The sequence below is a fragment of the Fukomys damarensis genome, unplaced genomic scaffold, assembly GCF_012274545.1.
Source record: "Fukomys damarensis isolate Sample0158 unplaced genomic scaffold, DMR_v1.0_HiC HiC_scaffold_5, whole genome shotgun sequence".
NCBI lineage: Eukaryota > Metazoa > Chordata > Mammalia > Rodentia > Bathyergidae > Fukomys > Fukomys damarensis.
The window spans coordinates 49,607,454-49,632,497 of record NW_022900917.1 but is presented as its reverse complement, the minus strand read 5'-3'; the positions used below and the strand labels follow the sequence as shown (position 1 = coordinate 49,632,497).

At 39.5% G+C, this 25,044-nt stretch overlaps 1 protein-coding gene across 2 annotated transcripts in view; it reads left to right on the top strand.

The window, feature by feature from the left end:
* The window catches only part of Chd7 (chromodomain helicase DNA binding protein 7), a 122,230-nt gene that overhangs the window by 84,918 nt on the left and 12,268 nt on the right, over window positions 1-25,044 (top strand). The window contains exons 14-31 of one of the 2 annotated variants that reach the window (XM_010640544.3): window positions 766-1,021; window positions 6,985-7,195; window positions 7,708-7,903; window positions 8,576-8,743; window positions 8,907-9,086; window positions 11,141-11,251; window positions 11,341-11,546; window positions 13,589-13,788; window positions 13,982-14,141; window positions 18,720-18,809; window positions 19,356-19,459; window positions 20,793-20,922; window positions 21,280-21,352; window positions 21,509-21,563; window positions 22,217-22,445; window positions 22,689-22,897; window positions 23,021-23,692; window positions 24,531-24,688. In XM_010640544.3, the coding sequence (XP_010638846.1) occupies window positions 766-1,021; window positions 6,985-7,195; window positions 7,708-7,903; window positions 8,576-8,743; window positions 8,907-9,086; window positions 11,141-11,251; window positions 11,341-11,546; window positions 13,589-13,788; window positions 13,982-14,141; window positions 18,720-18,809; window positions 19,356-19,459; window positions 20,793-20,922; window positions 21,280-21,352; window positions 21,509-21,563; window positions 22,217-22,445; window positions 22,689-22,897; window positions 23,021-23,692; window positions 24,531-24,688 (3,408 nt within the window). Of the gene's footprint in view, window positions 1-765; window positions 1,022-6,984; window positions 7,196-7,707; window positions 7,904-8,575; window positions 8,744-8,906; window positions 9,087-11,140; window positions 11,252-11,340; window positions 11,547-13,588; window positions 13,789-13,981; window positions 14,142-18,719; window positions 18,810-19,355; window positions 19,460-20,792; window positions 20,923-21,279; window positions 21,353-21,508; window positions 21,564-22,216; window positions 22,446-22,688; window positions 22,898-23,020; window positions 23,693-24,527; window positions 24,689-25,044 lie in introns of both variants that reach the window. The other variant, XM_010640533.3, reaches the window with a different exon arrangement.

Below are 25,044 nucleotides of genomic sequence, written 5' to 3'. Positions count from 1 at the left end.
GCTTAATTCTTCAGGCCAATGTATTTAGATTTTGGAAAACATAACTAGCCCACAGTATTTCCAAGAGAGATGGATGAGACATTGGGTGTGAAAACCACTTGGTTACTTCATACACTGTAAAATATATGGTATTTTTCATATGCCACATTTTTTTTAAAAAAAATGCGGAGATAGGCTTAGAATCTTGGTCTTTATGTGCCCCCTTTGCAGTTTACTGTGTAAAACCTCATAGCTAAGTTTAGTGTAAAATCTGTTTTGCTTTTCTAAAATAAAAAAAAAAGTATACATCCTGCTGTATCCTACTGCCTGTCAACTAAAAGAGTACCAGGGAGAGACTTCTTTGCTTGCTTGTTGATGTGGCAACTAGAAATGCCTTGCTTACTCCATATTCTTTAGCTCTTTCTACAAAGGCAGAGAACAGAAGAACAGAACTCTATGACATTGCTTCTGCCTTCTTCCCCATCATCCCTGTGACTTCAGACAAACAGGAAAGCTAAATGAATAAATAAGCTTTTTTTTTTCCTCTCTCCTGCTGTGTACTTTTCAAGCTTTTCTGGCCATTTAGGACTCCTGGCTAGGTAAAATAATATATTCTACATAGAATCATCTAGCCCCCTGCATTTCTTTCATGGAAGCTGAAATATTATCTCTTATATCCTTACCAGGCTTTGAAAAATGAAAATGGTTAATGAGTTAGTAAAAGATCCTATGTCTTCACATGCAAGGAAATTATGATACCGGTATTTACCTAAGGTCCTTTTTTAGGTGCAAAAACTTCAGGCTATTCTAAAGCCAATGATGTTGAGACGTCTGAAAGAGGATGTAGAAAAGAACTTGGCCCCCAAAGAAGAAACTATTATTGAAGTTGAGCTAACAAACATTCAGAAGAAATATTACCGAGCCATCCTTGAGAAGAATTTTACATTTCTTTCCAAAGGTGGTGGACAAGCTAATGTACCTAACCTTTTAAACACTATGATGGAGTTACGGAAGTGCTGCAATCATCCATACCTAATCAATGGTAAGCTTGCCCACTTGCGAATTTTTTTGACTGACAGAAGGTCTAAAAATCTTCTGCCTCTAGTCTGAGGGTATTATGGTGTGTAGCTGTTTCTGTCCCATACACCCATGTGGATTTCTCCAGCTTTCTCTTCTCTGTTATGCTTCTTCCCATGGTTTCTGAAAACAAGTGAGCAGTGCTTCTGTGATCCCAGAAACATGATCTCACCTTCACTGTCTCCTGCTTCCCTCACTTAAAAAGAGGCATTTTTGCTTCATGGTTGGAAGTCATCTGAAGTGCTAGTAGTAAAAGACAGATTCCATTTGAGTAGCTGGAAGGGTATAAATCAGAGTCATTAAAAAAAATAAAAGAGAGAAACTCTGGCATGGTCAGCAGCTATCAGCTGTCTCAAACTTTAGATGGAAATGTCTTCACATTCATTATTGTCTAGAGGCCTTTAGCACCCAGACCCTAAGGAAGAGAGATCTTAAAGCTTTGACCATGGTTTGTCCCTGTGGAGAGTTTATAGTCCTCTTGTTTTCTTTAGTAAATCCATAATGTTACATAACTCCTATGAGTTAAACCTCTCTTTATATACTTCCAGAAGTCATGAATGGCCTGTAGGAGCACGCCCCTCGAGGATCTTGCAGTGTGTTGAGGGATTCAGAGGAGGAAATCCTTTAGGAGATATCATTTTAAACAAACTTTTCAAGGATATGAACATTTTTCTTGGCAAGATAGAGCAAAGATATTGAAGCTGAAGTCACAACACAAGCAAAGATAAAGAAGCACAACAAAAAGGGGAACTTGCCCAAAGTGTAAGACACATGTGCAGAATAATGGGACCACACACCCATATTACACATGCTGGGGCTGTGCTGTGAAGGCCTCAGATGCTAATACAAGGGACATTGGTTCCAGTGTATAGGTGAGGGAGTGCCATAAACAGTGTTTGAGCTGAGCGTGGATTAGAAATATGACTGAGGCTGATGGAGCAGCCAAGGTTGTAGAAAATATGACAGGAGGGAAAGACAGAACAGAAGCAGCAAGGCCAGCTCATAGACTATGGCTGTGGTCTGGGCATGAGTAAATGCAAATTAAAGAAAGTTGATTGCGGGCTAATTAGTGGGGTACTAGTGCACAATTTTAGTTTTCCAATGTCTTAGTTACTTTTCCTGTTGCTTAGATAAAATACCCAACATCCAAAGTTGAAGGAGGAAAGGTTTATTTTAGGTCGTAGTCTGTAGAGGTTTCAGTCCATAGTCATCTGTCTCCAAGGCAGGGTGTCTTGGCAGAGGAGAAATAGTCCATGGCATGAGAGCCAGGAAGCAGCAAACAGCAAATAGTGAGCCTGCTTTTCCCCATCCTTTTATCCCATCCTTTTGGATAGTGCCACCTACACTTAGGGTGGAGCTTTTGTCTTCTTCCATAAATCCAGACAGCCATACCCAGAACTATAGTAATTCCAGTCACTGCACTAATTTAATTAGTACCACACATGCCCTACCTCCAGCTAACTCAGAAAAGGCTCACCTATGAGGACATAAGGCTTTGATGGGACAGCTAGATACAAGCCATACTACCTAGCCATGCATTTCTTTTCCAGGAAAGAAAGAATAAAGCTTAGTTCTTCTGTCTTCATCACAGTGCCTGAGGTTCAAGGACAGTTGATTTAAAGATTTCCTAATCTTTTCCCCCTTCACAACACAGCGGCCACTAAATCAAAAACAAAAAGAGGTCCATGCATGGAAAATAATGGGCTCAGAGCACAGAACCTGAGATCATAGCTCTGGTGTGACATTAGTGAGTTTCTTTTTAAATATTAATGACTTCTCTTTTAAAGAAAGTATCATGTATGATAATTATGTTTAATATGCCACCCTGCTAAGCACAATGTGTTTTAAGAGCTTGTAAGACCATTATGGTGAATGTCAAGCCAGCCTGTTGGTGATGTGGGTCTTAGGCTGAATAGGGTCATATGTGTATACTGTACACGTGCTTTTTTCCATTTAATTGCTGGTGAAAAGGAAATAAATAATAATAACCTCTAAGAGGAAAAAAGAGACAAGGAGATACAGAAAGGCTTGAATAATGCCAGGAGGAAGTTGGTGAAAGGAGGGGGGATAACTACCACCAGGGCCCTCAAGTTAATTATGGGCATTGAGTATTGCTGGTTTCTTTTTAAACCCCAAAACAGAACTGATAGGTCTATTCTTCGCCCGACTGCTCTCCAGGGTCTGCCTGCATAGATCGTTTGTTCCCCAGGAGTCTCTTAGGACTCCCTGAGCCTTAGTATCTGTGGCATTTTTTCTGGTTGATTATACCTTGAGGTCCTGTCTTTAAAACAAGTTAAAAAGTATATGTTAAGATGTCTTTATACCTTTATTTCAGGGAAATTGTTGTCTTAAGCATATAGCTGCCCAGATAGTGTACATAGATATGTGTCATAGAGGTTGTTTCAGGACCAGTACTGTTCATTCTCATGCATGATCCAGAGATGGCATTCTGTTATGGAGCCTTTGTCCAGGGTGGGGGTCTACTGGGGATCTAATTTAGGACTTTGAGCTTGGGAGGCAGGCGACAGCACCACTGAATTAAATCCTCAGCCCTATGGAGCCATTTCTAAACATGGTTATTGAATTTTAAGTAAGTCTTAAATTTTAAGGATTATATAGAAATTTATATTGTTATGGCAGAGTAAAGTTGCCCTGTCTAATTGAACTTCACAGCACAGCCTTTCTTCAGCCTTGTAAAATAGAAGCATGTTGAAAGTGGTAATAGAAGCATAGCAGGAGGGGGGAAAAATCTAGAATTGATGGTAGAATGCTAAGTATAAAAATTAGAAATATTTTAAAATGTGATTTAATGCTTTTAAATGTTTAGAACAGTGTCTGGCAGATTATAAGTATTTATTAGTCAGTATGGCTAATTGTTTTTCTTGCAAAAAGTTAAAATAGGTAACTGGGTCACATAAATGGGATTACTGATACTGGCACAAACTATTTGAATGGAGTTTCCAATTTTAGGTTTCCTAATGTGAAGATAAGAATAATGTTGAAAACTTTTCCATGATGGAATAGTTACAGAAAATAGTGAGCAAAAAGAAAATAAAAATAAGGCTTATTTGATGGAATGAGCTTTAGCTTAAAAATAGTAGCTTATTTCTTTTTCTGGTTATCTTCCAAGAACAAAAATTCTCTTTTTCATTTGTGGCTAATCTAGCTAGATGACATTATAGTCACTGCCCTTACAGTCAGTACCTTGACGGTGATCATCTCTTGAAATGCAAATGCTCAGCATGAAAGTGAGTACACCCTTATTTCAAGTTGCCTTTGATGCACATGCTAAATTAAATCCATACTTTCATTAAAGCCAACAAAGTTATTTTGGCTTATTGCAATCTATTTAGTTTTTTGATTAATGTTTACAAGTCTAACATCAGGTTAAATCTTTAATTGGTAATTTTAAAAATTTGATTGTGACATCAGAATGTAGAAGTTGTTCTCCTTCCCTACACCTTCCCCACCTTCTTTCCTTAAAGGTATCTATAATAATGTTCAGAGAATCAAAAAGGAAATATGATTATTGATATTATTTGTAAATGAATTATTATTAGAGACTGGCTACTACTTGAAGAACCTTAATTCATTACAAAGAGCTGAATTGATCTATTCAACAGTAAATTTTTTCACATAATGAATGCTTTTTTTATTCTTTATGAGAAATTATTGGTAGTGTTGAAAGGGCAGAAGAGTTTTCTCACCTGAATAAATTTTTTAGATGAGTTTAAATTTTTCTGTTAATTCGACTTTTCAAATGTTTTTCACTAAATTAATTCAGGCATGTCAGACACTTGTCAAAATGATAATACCATTTTTAAAAATGTCCTCCCCTCCCCTCTCCTTTCCATTTTTTGAGACAGAGTCTCCCTATGTAGTTCAGGCTGGCCTTGAACTCACAACAATGTAGCCTAGGGTGTCCTTGAATATGGTGAGCCTCCTGGCTCCGCCTCCCAAGTTCTGGGATTACAGTCATTCTGCAGCACCTGTTAACTCATTTTAATAACAATATAATGCTAATTCATTAAATTTATTTAGAATATAGATTATAATCTTTATATGGACAAAAATAAGTACCTAAATATCTGAGTGTAAAGTTTGTCTTATTTTTGAGTTGTAAAGAACGTTACAGCATGTTGTGCAAAGGAACAAACTTAAAAAGATCTAATGTAATTTTACACTTAAATTTATGTCTTAAGGGCCTTTTCCTGAATCTAGAACCTAAGATTCTAAATTTTATGTTTGTTTTTTTTTGTTTTGTTTTGTTTTGTACCGGAGATTGAACTTGGGTCCTTGCGCTTGCAAGGCAGGCCACCGAACTGCTGAGCTAAATCCCCGGCTCTCTAAATTTTATGTTTTGAAAAACATCATTCAGCTTTATTTAAGAACATTCTTGCTGATGTGCTTAAGTAGCAGTCCCTTTTGTTTTGTTTTGTTTTCAATACTTAGAGAAACATTCTGAATATTAGCTTTTTGTTCATGTGGAAGGGGGAGTAAGGGTGAGATAATTCTGGTAGAGCTTTAGTCCCCCTTCATACAAAGGTAGTGTACTTTGTGGAAGGCTTGGTAAGGACATTAAGTGACTTTAGTATTTTCTCGGTGAATTCTTTGATGATTCATAATTAATAAATTGTTTCTGCATATGAGCACGCCATAAGTTAAGTTCCACAAGAATGCATATTGACTCGTTCTTCTATTGCATCTTGTGCATCTTACAGAAATAATATTTGCGTGTCTGTGGTGGCCTGTCTGACCTAACTTTTAAAACTCTTTTAAGTACCCCCATCTTGTGTATTGTTAGTTCACATATTTAAAGTGGTGGTAAGTGTAACGTTTCTGGCACATTTTAAGGGTGGGAAATAATCCCATTAGAAGTGTGAGTTTGTTGTTTTTGAAGAACTCAGGGTGAGGGAGTGACCTGAGCACAGGGAACATACCCTGGTTACCCCAAGGTAGGGATGGCCAGGCCAGTATGGCAAAACTCCAGTGAAGCCAGTTGAGAGTTGAAGGTAGCTTCACCTGCTGCTTCCCGAATAAGGGTATATGTGGCATAAGGGGAGGAAGTGATGGCCCTTCCTTCATTCCTGAGGAAGATGTCATTTTCTTGGGGCTTCTCTAATAACCCAAATCTTTGAACAAACAAAAATCCATGTGAAGTTATGAGAAAAGGAGAGTTAAGGATGGAAGTCTTGTGTTAAAAATGTAAAGTTTTTTTTTTAGCTTTTAGGTTCAGATAACTTGAGATGGAATTTTTGTGTTTTAGGAAATTATCAGGTGGGACTGAATGAGGGAGATTTAGAGATTGTAAAATTCTCAGATTCCCCATAAAAATCTCTAGAGTTTATCCAGAAAGTAAACTTCCCCTTTTGCACTCCTTTTGATGATATTAATATGCAATTACAGACTCAGACTACAGCCTGTGCACTTTGGTTCTTAGGGCTCTGTTCCTTTGTTTCTTAGTTTTGGAACAGATTTTTTGTTTGTGTTTATTTTCAGCTCATATATAGTTTTTCATTTCTTTTAGCAATTTAGGTTCCAAATTTTCTATAGGTATCTGGCCCTTGGCTTGTTTCTGCCACTTCTGGCTTGACAGTTTGTTGTTGAAATTCAGTTTTTACAGACAGCAAACATTTGTTTGTTGGAAAATGTTGTTTCCCCCCTAAATGCTTCAATGTGTTATGCTTACAACTTTGATCCCTTTTATATACGACCATGATTTTGCATAGACCCAACTTTGAGTAGTAAATGGATACTGTGTGTGTGTGTGTGTGTAACTTGTTTACATATGTGTGTGTGTGTGTGTGTGCACGCGCGCGCATAATGTTCTGGTTCCTACAGTTTGTGATGGGTTTTCAAAGTAGATTCATTGTTTTTAGTAATAAAAACCTTTTACAGTATTCACATTATGCTGTCCAATCTCTGCAGGTGCTGAAGAGAAAATTTTGGAAGAGTTTAAAGAAACACACAATGCAGAGTCTCCAGATTTTCAGCTCCAGGCAATGATCCAGGCTGCTGGCAAGCTAGTACTGATTGACAAGCTGCTGCCAAAACTGAAGGCTGGTGGCCACAGGGTGCTTATCTTTTCCCAGATGGTGCGCTGCTTGGACATACTGGAAGACTACCTCATTCAAAGACGGTGAGGCCACCATATCAGAATAATAAAGAGGAAAGAAAGAAAGAAAGAATTACCCTACATGGGCTCCAAACAGTTCACCTAGAAGAGACATTTATGATAAAGGGGATGGAATGGAAAAAAAGTGTCACATTTCCTTTTAAAAACTATAATTATAAAAAATAATTGTAAAATTATTTTATATGATAACTACAAGAGGACACTGCGTAGTTGTGTGAGCAGTTTTTCCCCCTTTGCTCTCATTTGACTAGGGGAGAATAATTCTTACTTAGAAGTGAAATTGTTATTTTACTGTTTAGAAGGGTCAGCTATTTTTAGAGTATAGCTATTGCACTGAAGAAGTAAAATAAAATGTAATCTTTTGAGCAACCAATTGTATGAAAAATCTCTGCTTTGATATTTCTTTTAAATCATATAGTTTTCTTAATGAATATTCCATCTTATAATACTTTTAAAAAGGACAAGTATATTAGAGCTGCTTGTTAGGCCTTTTTGTTGATACCAGTATTTTCTAGGTACCCCTATGAAAGGATTGATGGTCGAGTAAGAGGCAACCTCCGCCAGGCAGCTATTGACAGATTCTCCAAACCTGATTCTGATAGGTTTGTTTTCCTCCTGTGTACAAGGGCAGGAGGTTTAGGCATTAATCTTACTGCTGCTGATACCTGCATCATCTTTGATTCAGACTGGAATCCCCAAAATGACCTCCAGGTAAACACACAAGGAAATCTTCCTGATGGCTTTTTTCAAAACAAAGTCAAATATACTATGGCAGAGATTCCCCAGTGTAACAAAAAATTAAAATTGTGTCATTGCTTAGATGGTATATCATGACTTGAAAACTGAACCAACTAGTAGTCGATTTATTAATATGAGGAGCAATTTCTTAGTATGTTAATCATCTTCTTAATTGCACCTCTGACTTTTAGGTCATGTGCTCTTGTTACTGACAAATGAGTCTTAACTTTCTTCAATAGTTGTCTTGATCAGCTTGAGCTACTGTAAAAAAGTTCTGTAAATTGAACAGCTTAAGCAATAAACATGTATTTTTCATAGTTCTAGAGGTTAAAGTCTGAGATCAGGGTGCCAGTGACTTTGGGTTCTTGTTAAAGGTACTCTGCCTGATACAGATGGCTGTCTCTCTGCTCAGTCTTCGCATAGCCACAAGACAGCATAGCATGTTCATTCCCTGGCCTTTGTTTGCAGGAGCACTAACCCCATTCAGGAAGGTGGCACACTCATGATCCAATTTCCTGTATGCTGTATACTTTTACCTCCAAATCCAATCACATTGGGATCAAGATTTCAACATCCGAATTTTGGGAGAACTCAGAGATTCTGTCCATTACAATAGCCATTAATTTTTTTTTTTTTTAATTCAAGGCTCAGGCTAGATGTCATAGAATTGGACAGAGCAAATCTGTGAAAATCTACAGGCTGATTACAAGAAACTCCTATGAAAGAGAAATGTTTGACAAGGCTAGTTTGAAGCTTGGTCTGGATAAAGCTGTATTGCAGTCTATGAGTGGAAGAGAAAATGCTACCAATGGGGTAAAATAACACTTCAAACCATTCATTTATCTGGCACCTTTGTTTATTTAGCTAATATACTAAGAAATTATTCAGCATTTGATTTTTAAATTTAGTACTTGAAGCATGTTTTGTTGCATTTTCCTTTTAATTCTGAATCAGTTTAAATATTTCTCTAAATCAGGTACAGCAGCTTTCCAAGAAAGAAATAGAAGATCTTCTACGTAAAGGAGCTTATGGTGCACTCATGGACGAAGAGGATGAAGGATCTAAGTTTTGTGAGGAGGATATTGACCAGATTCTTCTACGGCGAACCCATACTATTACCATTGAGTCTGAAGGAAAAGGTTCCACATTTGCTAAGGTGGGAAGCCATAATTCCATTATGTGGATATACCACTTTGTCACTTGATAATGGACATCTAGATTGCTTACCCACTGTAATGAAATTTGGATTGTTCCTACTTTCTATATATTATGAATAATGTTGCCATAAACATTTGTATACTAGTTTTAATGTGGATGTAGGTTTTCATTTCTCTTGGGTACATTCCAGGAGTTGAATTGTTAAGTCACATGTACCTTGAAGTTTTAACTGCGCCCCCCCCCACTTCTTTGTGAAGTACTAGAGATTGAACCAGGGCATTGCACATGCTAGCCAAGTGCCTTACGACTGAGCTACATCCCTAGTTATCGATGTTTAGCTTTTTAAGGAACTACCAGACTGTTTTCTAAAGTGACTAGACCATGTTCTCTTCCCACCAACAGTGTACTTGAGTTTGATTTTCTCCACATATTCACTGTTACTTTTTATTCTGTGACTTTTTAATGTAGCCATCCAGTGGACATTGAAGTGGTATCCACCTTTGGGGTTTTTTTTGCATTTCACTGATGATATTGAGCAGCTTAACCTGTACTTGTTGGCCAGATGTTTTTCATCTTTGGAGAAATGTCTGTTCAAACATTTTCTTTGTTTTTTGAGTTATTAGTGTTTTGACTATTGATCTTTAAGAGTTCTTTGTATTTTCTATATCAAATAATTACATATATTTTCTTCTAGTCTCTTAATGCTGTATACTTTTACCAAAGCCTAGTTTACCAAATTTTCTTCAGTAACTAAGCTTTTTGTGTTTAAAGGTTACAACGATTTACTTCTTTGTTTTCTTTTATGAGTTTTATAGTTTCTGCTCTTACATTTAGGCATGTGATAGTAGAGTTGTGTGTGTGACATGAGGTAGGGGCCCAGCTCCTCCGTGGGCATGTGGATATTCATTTCTTCCAGCTGCTTTAGTCTACAAAGACTCTCCCTGGGCTGTATCACCCAGCACCTACTCTGTCTTTCATCCTTTATTCAGGTTCTTTTCTCACTCTTCATATGCAGTGTAATTTCATTATGTGCAAACCAAACTCATCACCTTGTTTCTCTGCTCCTTAAACATGCTAACACATAAGTACGCGCACACACACATGTACACATCCAGCTGAGTAACACTATTCAATTGTCAAAAATAGATGTAGAGATTTTTTCTGGCTCTCTCTATACCATTAATACTTTATATCTACCCATATCTTCATATAGAATCTTTGTCCTTGAATTTTGTATTTTAATTTCTTTCTGATGCTCACCGCAGTGCATGCCTAGAGAGGCATGAGGCAGAGGGATTGCTGCAACTTCAAGGTCAGCCGGAACTACATGGTGAGACCCTGTCTGAAAAAATTAATAAATAAAAATAAAACAAGCAAGAATGTATTTCTAGACAGTCTCGTTTTCTTCATTTTTACCATATCTGTTTTTAGTTTTTCTTTCCTCCTCAAACTACTATGCTCCAAAACGGTGGTATGATCTCTCTTAACAAGTAACCCTGGATATGCTTATGTCCATCTTAAGATTACTCCTATTTCCATGTAGTTCCTGGCTCTCTTAAGATAGAGTTAAGACTGTCAAAAATATACACAAGGCTCTGTTTGATTTGGCTCCTACCTTAGTCACCACTGTACATTTTGGCTGGTCTTCTCTAAGTACTCTCATTTCCTTTTCTTATTCTGTGCCTTTGCATATGCTCTTCTATGAACATTTCCACATGCTTTCCTATTTTATGGGTGTTTTAAAGTATATATTCCTAGCATTATCTTACAGGAGAGCCTTTTCTTTGCAATTACTATCTGAAATGGTTTTGGGGACCTCCTCCATGTAATACTTGGCACCTGTACATCTGTTACCTGTTGTTTACCATGGTTCAGTGTATGCCTTTGTTTCCTGGTCTGCCTGAAGGACGGTTCATCCCAGTTTCATCCACTATAACATTCAACACAAGTGGAGGAGCACATTTACCCCTGTCTGAGGGAACAAATAAAGGCTGCTTTTCATTCTGACTCTGAGAAAAACATCTCAAAGTAATGCATGTTTTTCCCTTCTAGGCCAGTTTTGTTGCATCTGGAAATAGGACAGATATTTCCTTGGATGATCCAAATTTCTGGCAGAAGTGGGCTAAGAAAGCTGAATTGGATATTGATGCCTTAAATGGGAGGGTGAGTAAGAAGTCCCATTAAGACCTCTATCTAATCTAACCCAAGGGTCACTGTTTCCGCGGTTTCAAGTGTACCTACTCTTTTGTTAGAACAACCTGGTTATTGACACTCCAAGAGTGAGAAAGCAGACCAGGCTATACAGCGCGGTGAAGGAGGATGAGCTGATGGAGTTCTCTGACTTGGAAAGTGACTCTGAAGAAAAGCCTTGTGCAAAGCCACGGCGGCCTCAGGATAAGTCACAAGGCTACGCCCGGAGTGAGTGTTTCAGAGTAGAGAAGAATCTGCTTGTCTATGGGTAAGGGACTCACTGCATAAAGTGGAATTTTACACTCACAGTCATTAGAATTCCTGCTTATTATAGAGAAATTGTATTTATATTTAGATCTTTATGACTTGTCTTAGTGCAGTCAAATGAGTGCCTCTACAGTAACTTTCTGTAGCATAAGGGTCATATATAGTTCATGTGTTGCAGTTTCTCCCAGATGCAGGGAGGTCACTGGAAGCTAGAGGTGTGGGTTTGTAGCTTAATAAATATAGCACGTACATATTTACTAGGATACAAAATCTTTTTCCACTTTACCTTTAATAAATTTTATGAATTTAGTGATCTTTTAGTATTTTTCTGTTTTAAAAATTGTACAGAGCAGTAATCTCTCTTCTTAGACTCTTTCTTCATACATATTTGAAACCCAAGTGCTCATTTGAACTTGGTGAAGTGTTGTGTTTCTCTTACTGGACTACAGGTTACTGAAAGGATGGATTCATATCTAATTCATTTCCTGCCTTACTATGTAAAGACTCTTCCCACCTCAGCCTTTTGCTACTTGCATGCGCATCCTCATTGCCACCTAATGATCAGTGTGGAGGATTTTGTTGGAAACCTTAGAAATGGAACATGTTAGTAATTCCTGACACTAAGGATGCCCAGGGCATATCTATTATATTTCAGTCAAGCTCACCTCTCAGTCATCATTGTACATGGAATTCCTACTGTATACTGGACACTGGCTGGGTTACTCTTAGCCATCAGGAGTACAGCTATGAGTAAAACAACATAGGCAGCTCAAGGTGGACACGTGAGCAAGTGGCAATGGCAGTACATTGTGATGCCGAGACTGAGCAGCACTCTGCTAATGGAGCATAGAAGCAAGCACCTCGTCTGTACAACATACCTTGCCTGTTATCCCCTGATTTCTAGGGGTAGATGGAGAAAAGGGCGAAAAAATGGGTCATTCCACAAAAAGTTATACGTACATTTGTGGCTAGGTGGACACTGTGAATCATCAAGGGGAAGAGGGCGTATGGGAACTGGCATAGAGGATAGAGATATAATGAGTCCAAAGGCTTAAGAGAGAAAGCCAACCTTGTGGTTGGAGGAACTGAAAGAGAGGACCTGGAAGTAGCATAAGACCAGGCCAGGACAAAAGGCAGGGCATAGGAGAGAGAGGATACTCTCTTTTCTGCAGCTGATCCAGAGTCCACTCCTCTGCACACCCCCCACACACACACACACCACAAATCAGTTATCACTGAAGGCAGTGGAGGAGCTGTTTACGCCAGGAGCACTACCCTGATGGTTCCATCTACTGTTACACAGAGAAAGGCATGGTTTAGACAGCATCAGCATCTTCTCACCTCAAAACCCCCAAATGAAACAGCTCAACACTGTAGCTCAACACTGTAGATTATGGCATGAAACAAGTGGTTAGGGTCAGCAGTGTGTCTTGTTTCCCTCTCTCCATAGACTTTTCTCCCACCCTGTCACGTGAGGATCTGAGAGTTGGTTAAACATCTTTCCTATGAGTGTTCTTATACTTAGAAGTTACCATTCCATGCTTGAAGAAGAACCTCACACTTTTTTACATGGCTTTCCTTTGAGGTGGATTAATGCAGCCATACTCCCTGGTGCTATATCCTTGATTTTGGGGGTACTTGCACCTTCTTCAAGTCACCTCAGATGATTGGTCAGCAAGCAAATATTTTAACTCATGGCAGAAGAAAGCAGAGTATACAATTGAATACTCTGAAATCCTTGGATACCTTGGTCCTTGGATTGCATTTATGTACTGAAAATGGATGCTATGGGCTGCATCTACCTGGGAGCCAGTGTTGGCCATGTAGGAAGTATTTTAGTGGGAGTTTAACTCTTGCCCACTCTATAAGAAGACGTGCTTAACTTTTGCACCCTGGGTTGCTTTCTTATCACCCGAGATAAAAAATATTGCTAGTTTTAACCCAAGATTTCCCACATTATACCTGGGAAATTTTCATTATTAAGGTAAAGGTCCAAATCTGTGGTCAGAGGCACCATCTGCATGCTGGCTATTTGGTTTACAGCTGGGGCCGGTGGACAGACATCCTTTCCCATGGACGCTACAAACGTCAACTCACTGAGCATGATGTAGAAACCATCTGCAGAACCATCCTGGTGTACTGTCTCAACCATTACAAAGGGGATGAGAATATCAAAAGCTTCATCTGGGATCTGATCACACCCACAGCTGATGGCCAGACTCGAGCCTTGGTCAATCACTCCGGTAGGTTTGCTTTGTACTCTGTGCTTTTGGATCACAGAGAACTGTTAAGAACCTTTACAGTACACACCGATAAAGAGATACTTTGTACACCCTGTGTTTCCCTGCTTTGTACCTTCTAATATCTGCCTTTGACATGCAACTTGGAGTGTAAAAGTCCTCTATCATGCTGGTGCTGATGTAATGATGCTTCTAGGTCTGTCAGCCCCAGTGCCAAGAGGAAGGAAGGGGAAAAAGGTGAAAGCCCAGAGCACACAGCCACTGGTGCAGGATGCTGACTGGTTGGCCAGCTGCAACCCAGACATTCTGTTCCAGGAGGACAGCTACAAGAAGCACTTGAAGCACCACTGCAACAAGTATGTCTCTGGGGTGGGGCTTGGACCCATTTTATTCCTTAAAAACTACAATGTTAGAGGAGTGTGAAACTTGGTAATTAGTGCCTTTGTGTAACTCCCCCATTTTCTTTGAAACATGATGCCAAATCACAAGAGAGAATACTTTTAAGTGATTCTTTTTTAAGAGGTTAAAATGCACAGTATGATACTTACCATTTAGCCATTTGTATGTGAGAAATTCATTGGCATTAATTGTATTCATAATGCTGTGTATTCATCACCACTATACTCAGAACTTTCTCATCACTCTCAGTAAGAACTCTGCCTAGCCCATGGCATCCACTGTTATACTTAACTTGTTCTTTCCAGGTGGTTCTGTCCAAGTGGAATCATGTAAATATTTTTATCTGTTTTATTTCACTCAGCATAATATTTTCAATATTTATCTATGTTGTACAGTATGTATCAGAATTTCATTATTTTTACAGGAGAATACTATTCTGTGTATGTATATTTTTGTTTGTTCATTCATTAATGGACACATGAACTGTTTCCACCTTTATTTGTTGCAAATAATACTGCTGTGAATATTGCAAATGACTGATTGGGGAGAGGGGGGTGGACTGGCAATCGAGCTAAGGGCCTGGCACTTGCCAGGCAGGAGCTGTGCTGGCAAATGACTGAATTTTAGTTAGTGTATGGAAGGGAATCATGGTTAGCTTTATAACTTTCAAATGACTGCTTTTAGTAGGGCAACTGGGAGTTTACAGATTTTGCTTTTAATATTTAGTTATTGAGTCCTATGGCTTAGAATCATATTCTTCACCTTTATTTCTAAAAATCCATGGATAAGAATATTGAACCTAAATTTATTTCATTGTTTAAAATTTGATTATGTCCATATTAAATTAACATATATGTGTTGTTCCCTTATTCTCACTGTTTTTTTTTCAGTATTAATAGTATATACAACAATGCTGCTAAATAGTTTGACCATCTATGAGCTTTGTATGACCTTGAGCTACTCAGCCTCTTCAGAATTCATTTTCCTTACAAGTCAAAAACAGTTCTGCAGCAAGCTCTCAGTTGATGAGGCAGAGTATAAATTACTGTACTTGTCCTTTATTAACTTACTTACATATTTATTTATTGGTACCGGGGTTCAAACTCAGGACCTTGCACTTGGGAGGAAGGCATGGTGCCACTGCACTAAATCCCTGGACCTATTTTGGTTTTTTGAGATAGGGTCTCACTGTATAGTTCAAAGTGACCTTGATCTCACCATGAAACCTATGCTGCCTTGTGGCAATCCTCCTGCCTCAGCCTCCCAAGTGCTGGGATTACAAGTATCCACCGCCATGCCTGGCTCTATATTTGCCTTCTTTAAAATAACAACAAAAGTCTGAGCACACAGATCTTGCAGTGGCAGGCACTTTATATGGATTATCTGTTTGGGTTATCTTAGATGAACAGTGCTGTTTTATTTTTTTTTATATTCTGAGACAGGGTCTATGTTGTCTATGCCTGCTTCTTAGGCTCAAGTGATCCTCCTGGCTCAGCCTCCCTAGTAGCTAGTAGCACTGAACACCATATCCAGAAGTAGTGCTATTTATTACCCACCAATCCTTTCTGAGACAGGGTCTCGCTACGTAGTTCAGATTGGCCTTGATTTCACTATTAACTCCGGCTGGCCTCTTGCTTAAAACTCCTCAGCCACTTAGGGGCAGAGCAGATTGTAAACGGTGTGCTTGCTTGTCCACTGCAGTTCCCTGCCCACCTCACCTCAGAAGTTTAGCTCCTCCTTGGAGCTCTTGTGAAACTCCAATGATATTTACTATTTAGCCATTTGTATGTGAGAAATTCATTGGTATTAATTGTACTCATAATGCTGAGTGTTCATCACCACTATACTCAGACCATTACTTCAAACCATTTGGTATCTCAGAAACTGTGATATAGTGGTTCTCTCTGAAATCTTACTTCACTTACAGATTTCCATGTCTTTGTAGTTTTCTGTCAACTTTGGGTCAAGAGCCTTTTGAGTTCTGGATTCAAACGAAGGAAGTTCAGTGTTTTAATATGGGGACAATGGCTCCTGTTCCCAGATATCAGTGTGGTGATGGTGGTGGTGGTTTTAAATATCCATTCTGCTGTCAGTAAGAGAGGTCCGTAGGGTACCTTTCTACACTTAGTATGTGAGAAGTAAAGAGGCTTGGGGATTTAGCTCAGTGGTTCTGCCGCCTGCCTTGTAAGTGCAAGGTCCTGAGTTCAATCCTCATTACCAAAAGAAAAAAAGGAGAAGAAGTAAACTGGAGTTCTTTGTACTCAGTCTTAGAAGAGGACTATTGATGTCTTCTAAGTCATCTCATATAAAATGAATGGACCCATTTTCCTTTCCCCTGTATATTAATCCTTTAGCTCTAAAGTGAAGAAATGTGTTAATGGCAAAAAATGAGATCTGTTTGAGGGATTTCCTAGAGAACTGGCCACTTCTTTTCAGAGGTTTCAAGATCATGAGAGACAAAATAAGATGAAAAAAGACATGTATGATCTTGGGCTGGAGACTGGTCCAGAAAGCAGTCAGTAGTGGGGCAACTGAAGGAATGTGGAGGAGTTAACACAGGCGCTAAAAGTCATGTCTGCCTCACAGAGGTGAACGGACTCCTTTGTATTGGAGGTCATATCCCTTTTGTCTTCCCAGCGGCTATCTGCATAGTACCTCCTATGAGGGATGCTCAGCTTGCCAGTGGCATTGGTTTGAATTTGTTCTTATAGGGCCAGGGATTTAGTTCAGTGGTTCTGCTGCCTGCTTTGTAAGCACAAGGCCCCAAGTTTGACCCCTAGTACCACCAAAAAAAAGAAATTTTTTCTTGTAGAAGAAAAGAAACATTCACAGTTCTTAAAAGTCTCTGCATAACTAAAACTGCTTCCGAAGCAGAAAGCTTTTTTTTTTTTTTAATACAGAAGAAGAGAAACCATTAAAATTCCTTTTCCTTATGTTAAGTTTTGCCATGGATAGTAAAGAATCTAGTCAAAAAGAGGATATTTCCTTTGGAACTACCTTCACTGAGCATGCTCAGTGGATAGTAGCTGGCCTGCAAATTCTTCTGTTAACCTCAGAAGAAATAAGGTACCAGCTGTTGAGACTTTGCTGTCACTTATCTTTGGTTGGTTAAGTGTGGTAATCAGTGCTTTAATGAGTTAACAAATAAAATGATTTTTTAAAAATTAAAAACAGCATTCAGAATGACTTGGATTATATTCCAATATTTACAAGATCACACTTAGCTCATCCAGAACCCATGTTGACCATGAGTATACTCATGCCAGGGAATAAGGAAGGTGTGTCATGGAGTGTCTGTTTCTGATTAGGAATAGTTCTCTTGGATGACGCTACCTTTGGTTGTCATTTTGATGTTTTAAAGGACAGTTGCTGCATCCTGAGAGACAGTATGATGTGATAGAGCCAGAAGATCTAGATATGAATATTTGGTGCTCAAGGTGACTCTGTGACCTTGGCTATATCATTTCTCTTTTAATATCAACATTTTTTAGCCTTTGTAAATAGAAATTATAACTTTTCCCCCCTTCATCATGGAGTTGTTGTGAGATGAAATGAGCCAACATATGTAACTGTGATATATTGGTTTTTACAGTGTTATGCAGGTATGTAAAAGGATTATTCAGCTAGGGAACTAGCACTGAGTATAATTTACCTACCACTAAGAATAAGTCTTCAGATATGAATCCTAAATGTACACTGGGCTGTCTGGTAGGCTTGCTAGATTTGGAGTAGTCACAGGCCTTTAACTATATTGCTTAGACTTTGGGTTATATTTTGGACATTGAGAAAGTCCAAGATAAATTAGAAATCTGGTTCCTAGAAAAAAACTGATTCCTTGAAAATGACTTAAGACTGTCAATGAATTGGACACATTTAATCTTATAATTTTAAGTTACAGCTTAGGTTCCCAAGTAATATAAACTAGGAATAGAAAGGTTTAATATTCTTTGAGAAGAGCAAGGACCCGCCTTCTACCCCATCCTCATCTCCCTTTCTCAGAAGCAAAGTTGTATAATCTGAAAAACCTGACATTCCATATTGAGGGTTTATTGTAAGGTAGTAAAACCAGATTTTATATCTCGTTTATTCTTACAACTTCTGATGTGCTTCCAAAAATGGTATTAAGGCAGCAGCTGAGGAAATTTTATGAGATAATGAAGCAGAACAGTTACTGAAAGCCATCTGCTCAGTTGTTTACAAACTTGCTTCAATACTTCAGAGGCAATGGTAGGGTACGTGTCTAAACTTCACAAGCTGCACTAGGTAGAACTAAATGAAGTGCGCCTGGGCTGGGCTGAGCTCAGTCCCTCTCTGTGCAATGTGAGCGGTTGCCAGGCAGGCCTGTTGGAAGCCAGCAAAAAGCACCACACAGAGGTGATTATGTGCCACCATCTGTCACGCTTCAAGCCTACCATACAGCATGGCTAATCAGCCTTGGCAGGATGATGGATGAACAGCAGCAGCTGCCAAAAGCCACTGTTGGCAAACAGTCCTGAAGTTAAGAACTTTTCCCCCCCCTCTGTCTTTCTCTCCAGGGTCCTGCTGCGTGTCCGCATGCTGTACTACCTAAGACAAGAAGTGATAGGAGACCAAGCGGATAAGATCCTGGAGGGTGCTGACTCAAGGTTGGTGCAAGCACTCATTTGTTCTGTACCTCCATGAGTTAATTCAAGTCATTGGAAAACATCATGGGTTGTGTTTTAGAACCTTCACAACCATTAGTAGTTTACTTCCTTTTTTGCATCTTAAGTACAGTGTTTGTTCTCTGAGCTTGGAAATGTGATGAGAATCGGGAAGAGGCTGTTTATATATACAAAAAAAGATGCAAACTAAGTTATTCATGTTTTGAGGTGACCTTTAAAATGGGATAGCATGTTGTCAAGTTCATTTCTGGTTAATTGCATAAGGCGACTTACTTAAACCCTTTTTTACCTTTGCTGGTTCCTCCTCGATATGCTTAGATATTTATGATAAGAGAAAAGGGCGTGGTAGAGTGTGTTTGTACTTGAAATTCGAATTCTTTTTTAATACTAGTATTTCTTTTTAAAATAGTTTAAATGGGCTGGGGATTTAGCTCAGTGACACTGCGCCTGCCTCACAGGTGCCAAGTCCTAAGTTCAATCCCTGGTACCAAAAATAAAATAAAATTGTTTAAATGGCTGTCTTTCCAGTGAAGCAGATGTGTGGATCCCTGAACCTTTCCATGCTGAAGTTCCTACAGATTGGTGGGATAAGGAAGCAGATAAATCCCTCTTAATTGGAGTGTTCAAACATGGTAAGTGATGTTTCTGTTTGAATACATCTTGACTGTATGACTTTATCGTTATTTAGAACTCTATATACTCTTTTCCAAAGTCATAATATTAATGAGGATAGTTCCAAAGGACTCTTGGCGTCTACCATTTTTCTGCACTAAAAAATCTAATATGAACTGTAAATATCAGATGCTGTTTTTGAATGTTTGTTGAGTATTTGAGAAGAAAACATTTCTTTCTTGGCTGTAAATAAAACTGAAACCATATTTGTTTTAATAATAGCCAAGTTGTACTATAGCTTCCCTAAACTTTGCTTCCAGCACGGCTTCCTTTGCTAACTCTGCCAGCCAGTGTCAGAGTGGACGGTGGGCTTAACCTCGGCTATTAATCTGTACAAGTGCCTCCTGGGCTTTGTTCCAAGCAATATTTCACAAATGTCAGAGCTGAGGACTTGCCGCTCCCCCGAGTGGGATGCAGCCTTGTTAACTTTGAAAGGCTGGGGATGCAGAACTGGCATGATATATACAGTGAGTGATTCCTGATTATAATCCCAATTCTCTGGAGGTCGCAAAGGTATTCTCAGCAGCCCAACCTGACTAAAGGGGAGAATGATGGCTTATAAAACCTTTCATGATTACAGTTTGGCTTGCGGCTCTACAGCAGTTAGGAGAGGTGTGTTGTAGTACACATCCTAATTGAATTGTGCTGTTCTGCCTATGTACTGCAGCCATGTTTTCCAAGCTCAGCCTCAAAATCATTTTCCTGCAGTGCACTGTTGGGGTCTGCCATTTACCATCTAGTCAACTTGGGCAGTCAAAAAGCAAATTGCAATTTGAAAACCATAGAGGGAACAGTGTCATCTTACTGACTTGCATCATCTTAAACCTAATCAGACAGGTTCACTGGCCTTATGTATACGAGACTTTTCAGTCAGCCATGCCAGTTCCTGTAGGACTAAAGCAGTTCACAGGGACAGTGGGGTGGACTTAGAGTACCCTGAAGAGGTCATCAAGGCACATTACAAAGCCTTTTAAATGTCAAGCAAAATTAGATCTTGGGAAAAACAGGGTCAGAAATCCTCCCTGGCATACTGCTGTTATTGTGAACCTGAGTTTTATTTGTTTATGTGGTAATTCCGACATTGTCCCTGAAGTATGACTTGACCCCCGTAAGCTTCCCTAGAATGAGTACACTGTAGAATGCTCTCCTTAAACAAGGTCTGCTCAGTTTATCATAGATGATAATCTTCCTTGAGAAACACATGGTGTGTTGTGGCAGTTCTATGATTTTGAGAGTGATGGGGCTTGTCTTTGTTTCTGTGTATCCTTTGTGGGGCTGGTGGGCATGACACAGGCTATGAGAAGTACAATTCCATGCGAGCTGACCCTGCGCTGTGCTTTCTGGAACGAGTTGGTATGCCTGATGCCAAGGCCATAGCTGCCGAGCAGAGAGGAACAGACATGCTAGCAGATGGTGGTGACGGGTAAGGACATTTTAAAATTTTAATAAACTTTATGTCAGTATCACATCTATTGGCAGGGTTCATTTCTTACACTGTACTGTGAGCTACATTGCATTTGATTTGAACTTGAGTGATGTTTACCAGTATATTCTATTTGTATATCATAAAGGCAGTTTAACATGCATTATCTAGATAAACTCTAATTTGTCTTTACCAAGTGGCATCCTTACTTCCATTCCTCCAGGGCTATGTGTTTTAAATACTGGTAGTCATTTTTCATATCAAACCCCAAATTAAAAGTAGCATTAGATTGCCATTCTTCCCTCCCCTGTCCTTACCAGTATGATTTAAAACAAATTATTTTTTTAATTTTCATAGTGGCGAATTTGATAGAGAAGACGAAGACCCAGAATATAAACCAACCAGAACACCATTCAAAGATGAAATAGATGTAAGAACTTGAGTACATTGGCTTTTACAGCACCATTAAAGTGTTATGTGCCTGTATAGGACTTGTTAAACTTTATAGATAATGACCTTTTCTTTAAAAGATAAAGCAAATGAGACCTCAGATTAAAGTAAGTCTGTTTTTTGTTTTGCTTTCAAGGAATTTCCAAACTCTCCAGAGGATAAGGAAGAATCCATGGAAATACATGCCACAGGTAAGGGCCTCAAAAGCGTGTGGAGTAAAGAAGGCACTGGGCAGTCAGCATTTCGGTAGCAGGGCCTCACGCCACTGTATGTGTGATAGTGACATCTACATTATTTCTCCCACACTGACCCCTCTATTTGGTGAATAATTTTAAACCTTAACTGTGGTTGAGTTTTAATTACATTGAATTTATTTCATAAAATGTTTGTTAGATTAAGATAATTGATCTATTTATATTCACACTAATGAGTGAAAAATTGTAAGCATCTTTAAAATATATCCCTGGGGAACAGAGCATTTGCTAAGTTTTTGAAACATTGCCAGCTTGTTCAGAATATTGACCTTATAGGCAACAATTAAATCATTTTTTTGGTGTGTTCAAGATTATTGTTAAGTATTGAGAAACCCTTATAATATACTTCATGGTGTAAAGTATGCTTCTTTATGCGAGACTGATAAATGCGTTTTTCCTCCCCCTAAGGAGTTAAAAAGAAGAAGTTTATAATTTCCATACTAATATTATTATTTATATTTTAAGATAGAACTGAGATGCTCTTTCCCACAGTCATTTGAATGCTAATGAGTCGTCTTATTTGATGGAAAATCCTGTGTATTGCAAGACTGTAGAAACACATTTCAAAAATATTTTTCCCACTTCCCCAGGCAAGCACAGTGAGAGTAATGCTGAGTTAGGCCAACTTTACTGGCCTAACACTTCAACCCTGACTACGCGTCTGCGCCGGCTCATTACTGCCTATCAGCGCAGCTATAAAAGGCAACAAATGAGGCAAGAGGCCCTAATGAAGACTGACCGTCGCAGACGCAGGCCTCGGGAGGAAGTGAGAGCACTAGAAGCGGAAAGGGAAGCTATTATATCTGAGAAACGGCAAAAGTGAGTTTCTTCAAGGTTTTACTCAACTCCTCGCGCATTCCCTCCTCTCTGCTCTTATAGACCCATAAGAGACCACAGTCATGTGTCAGTGATAGTGACCAGCAAAGGCAGGCTCACTGTAGCAAAACAGCCTGAATTCCCAACCCCAAATAAGTAATGACTGAGGGGAGAGGAAAAGAAACAGTTAACTGTTCACCATTTCCCTCAAGTGCAGTGTAAGTCAGTGTCTTTTTTTTCTAACAGATGGACAAGAAGAGAAGAGGCTGATTTTTACCGTGTAGTGTCCACCTTTGGAGTTGTTTTTGATCCTGTGAAACAGCAGTTTGACTGGAACCAGTTCCGAGCTTTTGCCAGACTTGACAAGAAGTCTGACGAGAGTTTGGAAAAATATTTCAGCTGCTTTGTGGCCATGTGCAGGAGGGTATGTCGAATGCCCGCCAAGCCAGATGATGGTAAGTATGTTAACTATCAGTATTCTGTAGTAGACAGCAATGAAAGGCGGCATAAGGAAGTGTACAGTTTAAGTACTTGGGCTTGGGGCTTTTCAAGTAAATGTGAGTTCTTTCGTGTTTCAGAGCCACCTGACCTGGCCTCCCTGATAGAGCCCATCACGGAGGAGCGAGCCTCGAGAACTCTGTACCGTATTGAGCTGCTGCGGAAGATTCGAGAGCAAGTCTTGCATCACCCACAGCTAGGAGAGAGGCTAAAGCTCTGCCAGCCCAGCCTGGATCTGCCTGAGTGGTGGGAATGTGGAAGGCATGACCGGGACCTGCTGGTGGGTGCTGCCAAACATGGGGTCAGCCGGACAGACTATCACATCCTCAATGACCCTGAATTGTCTTTCTTGGATGCACACAAAAACTTTGCTCAGAACCGAGGTGCAGGTAGTGTCTCCTCCTTGAACCCACTGGCAGTGGGCTTTGGCCAGACTCCTTCAGTCATTACATCAGCTCATATTCATGAAGAGAAGGTGACAGAACAAGCTGAAGGCAAAACAGAAGAGTCAGAGAACTCCACGGCCAAAGAGAAGTCTGAGAGAAAAGAAGAGGACGAAGAAGCCAACGGCAGGGGCAAGGACAACAAGCAGGAATGTGAGGCTGAAGCCAATTCTGTGAAGAGTGAGCCGAAAGGGGTGGAAGGCAGTGCAGACCTTGGATCCAAGACTGTCTCAGAGAAGGGCTCTGAAGAGGATGAAGAAGAAAAACTGGAGGATGATGACAAGTCAGAGGAGTCTTCCCAGCCTGAAGGTAATGCCTGGCCATTTCAGCTCAGCCTGATTTCATGGCAGCTCACCACGGGATATGGTGTGTCACGTTATACCTACCACACATGCTTGTTTTTTTGTTTTGTTTTGTTTTGTTTTTTCCAGTTATGGTTAGATGTGTTTTGCCCTGATACCTCACATCATCAAACATGATCTTTCAGTTTAAACTCGAAGAAGAGTTGCGCACACACATTAATAACTTCTGGCTTAAGAATACAGGTTAACATCATAGTCAAGTGCACTAATGCCATGTGGTGTTAATCTGTATAAATGTGAAGCAAGAGAGTCATTTGCTGAGTGAATATTGTTAATTAAAACAAATGATGCTTAATTTTAACTTAGAAGTAAATGGTCAGAATAGAATCTGAAAATAGCTTATTTTATCTCAGTCAGAGAAACTGACACAAAATAGAGATAAGGCACCACAATGTACTGTCTGGCTGTAGTGGAACCTTCAGTAGTAGCCAGAACCTTAGTCCTTTTCCTGTGCAGAAAATGGAGGCATTTGAGTCAAGAGATGTGATTGTTTCTCAGCTTCCTCTAAGGTGTACTAGCACAGGCCAAGACAGCTAGTGATGGCACCACTCAAAGCCTCTGCTTCTTCATACATAAGGTGGAAACAACACCGTCCATGTTAGAGTTCCATTACAGGCTTTTCACAGCAAAGATTTGCAAAAGGCCCAGTATCATCCTCGATGTATAGCAGGTACTCAGTAAAATGGAGTTGGTTGGTATTCTTGTTTTAAATTTTGTCCTTTCTAACCTCCAGTTTCACTGACACTCTGGTTGTGAATAATGCACATTAACTCGTTTCTCAGCAGGAACTGTCTCTAGAGGGAAGAATTTTGATGAAGAAAGCAATGCTTCCATGAGCACTGCTAGGGATGAAACCCGAGATGGATTCTACATGGAAGATGGAGATCCTTCAGTGGCTCAGCTCCTTCACGAAAGAACATTTGCCTTCTCATTTTGGCCTAAGGTTAGCAAGGGGTTTTTCAGTTGTTGTTGTTGTTATCATTTTCTTTTGTTGACCAAAAAAGAGCAAGGTAGAGGATATCTTCCCAGATTGATTTTTCATGTAATTGTAAGATAAACTGACTCGGTGCATGAAGACTAGATTTTTAGGTTTTTAAAGAGTGGTCTGGTCTGGAAAAGCTTTTTTTTTGGCGGGGGGGTTGAGACAGGATCTATCTCACTATGTAGTTGAGACTGACCTGGAACTCACTATGTAGCCCAGGCTGGGCTCACACTCACAGAGATACTCCTGCCTCAACCTCCCGCATGCTGGGATTACAGGCATGTGCCACCACGCCTGGCTAAATAAACCATTTTGTG